This window comes from Pundamilia nyererei, unplaced genomic scaffold (assembly GCF_000239375.1).
Source record: "Pundamilia nyererei isolate P.nyererei 1_Seehausen unplaced genomic scaffold, PunNye1.0 scaffold00798, whole genome shotgun sequence".
Lineage (NCBI taxonomy): Eukaryota > Metazoa > Chordata > Actinopteri > Cichliformes > Cichlidae > Pundamilia > Pundamilia nyererei.
In genome coordinates, this window is record NW_005188199.1 from 55725 (window position 1) to 57495 (window position 1771).

Genomic DNA, 1771 nt, shown 5'->3' on the forward strand with positions numbered 1-1771 from the left:
AAAGTTAAGGACATTTTGAGCATTCTATCTTTATCTAATCTTTCAGTACATAGCATGGTCTAGATTTAAATTCTCTTCATTCCCATTCTCTTGTTCTTCTTTTTTTTTAAACATAAAGTGAACTTTTTAAATCATGCACAGAAAACCTGATATGGTTACAGTGCTGAGTGCTACAGAGAGGAGATGTTTTCACGCATGATATTGGTGAAACTGGTCAATTGTGGTTTGTTTAAAAATATTAAATGTCCTGTTTTAATGTCAGTTTCATGCATTAAAAATGTCTTTGCAATAAGAAAATTGATCGTTCTTTTCTTCAGCTCTACAGCAGAATATGCAGGCGACGCTCGGAGCAGACGTCACTCTCCAGTGTCAGATTACTACAGATGAAAGAATCTCAGTGCTAAAGTGGAGCAGACCTGACCTGAACACAGACGGCTACGTCTACTTCTACAGGAACAAACGCTCCTATGAAAATTACCAACATCCATCTTTTCATGGCCGAGTGAAGCTGAGGGATCCGGAAATGAAGGATGGAGATGTTTCTGTGATTCTGAAGAACGTCACGTTTAATGACACTGGGATGTATGAGTGTCACATAGCTGTGAGGAACCCTGTGAGAAGTAAAAGAGCTCACACTGAGATCAGTCACTTCATTGAGCTCACAGTCACAGGTGAGTTTGTCATGCCAACAGCAAATAGAGTGCGTCCATAATGTCGTAGTTAGCATGTTCACTTAGCAAGTTCAAGCCCAGGTGACACAAAACCTTTGGGCTTTAGTCAGCAAAAACACATGTGTGTTTAGTGTCACATGTCAGATAAAACATGCTGAGCTGCTCACTCTGTTGCGAGTAACTTTAATACAGAAAATGACATGCACTGAGCTAGCAGTTCTTACTACTGTATATCAAGGGTAAAGTCGTAGCATGCTGCTAACATAGATGCTTTCGGTCAACAGCCAAACACATTTTATGTAACTTGACATCTCCTTAACTGCAGCTGACTGAAGCTGTTCTCCTGCTAGCTTTACCTGCTGAACACGTTAAAGCTCACATCTGAGGGTTTCTTCTCTAACAGCTAATCTTTGCTCTGCAGGTGAAGTGCATGAAAACATGTTGGAGAAGCACATCATGGAAGGAGAAGATGCTGATGGAAACACTGAGGTTGAACAGGTTGAAGCACAGACTATCCTGATTGTTGCTGCTGTTGCTGCTGTTGCTGTTGTCATTGCTGTTGTCATTTCTGTTGCTGTTGGTTTGTTAGTGTTGCTCCTTAAGAGAAATAAGAAGCAGCGTCACATCCTACTGAGGAAGAATCAGTTCTGCTGATTACAAATAACCGCCATAAGGATTTAAATATATTTAATTTAAAGTGAAAATGATAAGATCACAAACTGTTTGTTTATTAGATGACAATTTGTAACCATTAAAAAGATTAAACACTGTCCTCACATATCTATCATAAAATATCCTCATAACTACATTTATAATTATTAATACTAGTTAAATATGTACACCTAGAGAACAAATCTTGCTTATTGAAGCTAATCTGTGCATTCAAAGCAGTGGTAGGAAACTTTGCACCTTTGCATGTATGGAATGACACATGGATATTTGTGCTTGCAGGTGCACTGCAAACATTTTATGTACTGCACACACATGGACACATCAGAATTACTAACATAACTGAAATGTATGTGTTTAGACTTTGAACCATCTGGAGTACCAAGAAAATCCATGCAAAAAGGCCACAGGCAAGATTTAAACCAGGAATA

General features: G+C 38.7%; 1 protein-coding gene across 1 annotated transcript; it reads left to right on the forward strand.

Moving 5' to 3' along the window:
• Positions 1-316: 316 nt before the first annotated feature.
• On the forward strand, positions 317-1325 carry LOC102201899 (sodium channel subunit beta-3-like). The gene is made up of 2 exons (XM_013908015.1): positions 317-671; positions 1093-1325. Exons 1-2 carry the CDS (start codon positions 332-334, stop codon positions 1323-1325), a joined length of 573 nt encoding a protein of 190 aa, XP_013763469.1. The 5' UTR covers positions 317-331.
• Positions 1326-1771: the final 446 nt, after the last annotated feature.

Excerpts from the sequence above, each read along its gene's own strand:
- LOC102201899 (XM_013908015.1), top strand. The coding sequence starts at position 332 with ATGCAGGCGACGCTCGGAGCAGACGTCACTCTCCAGTGTCAGATTACT. Across the intron at positions 672-1,092 it reads CATTGAGCTCACAGTCACAG|GTGAAGTGCATGAAAACATG; the intron begins GTGAGTTTGTCA and ends TTTGCTCTGCAG.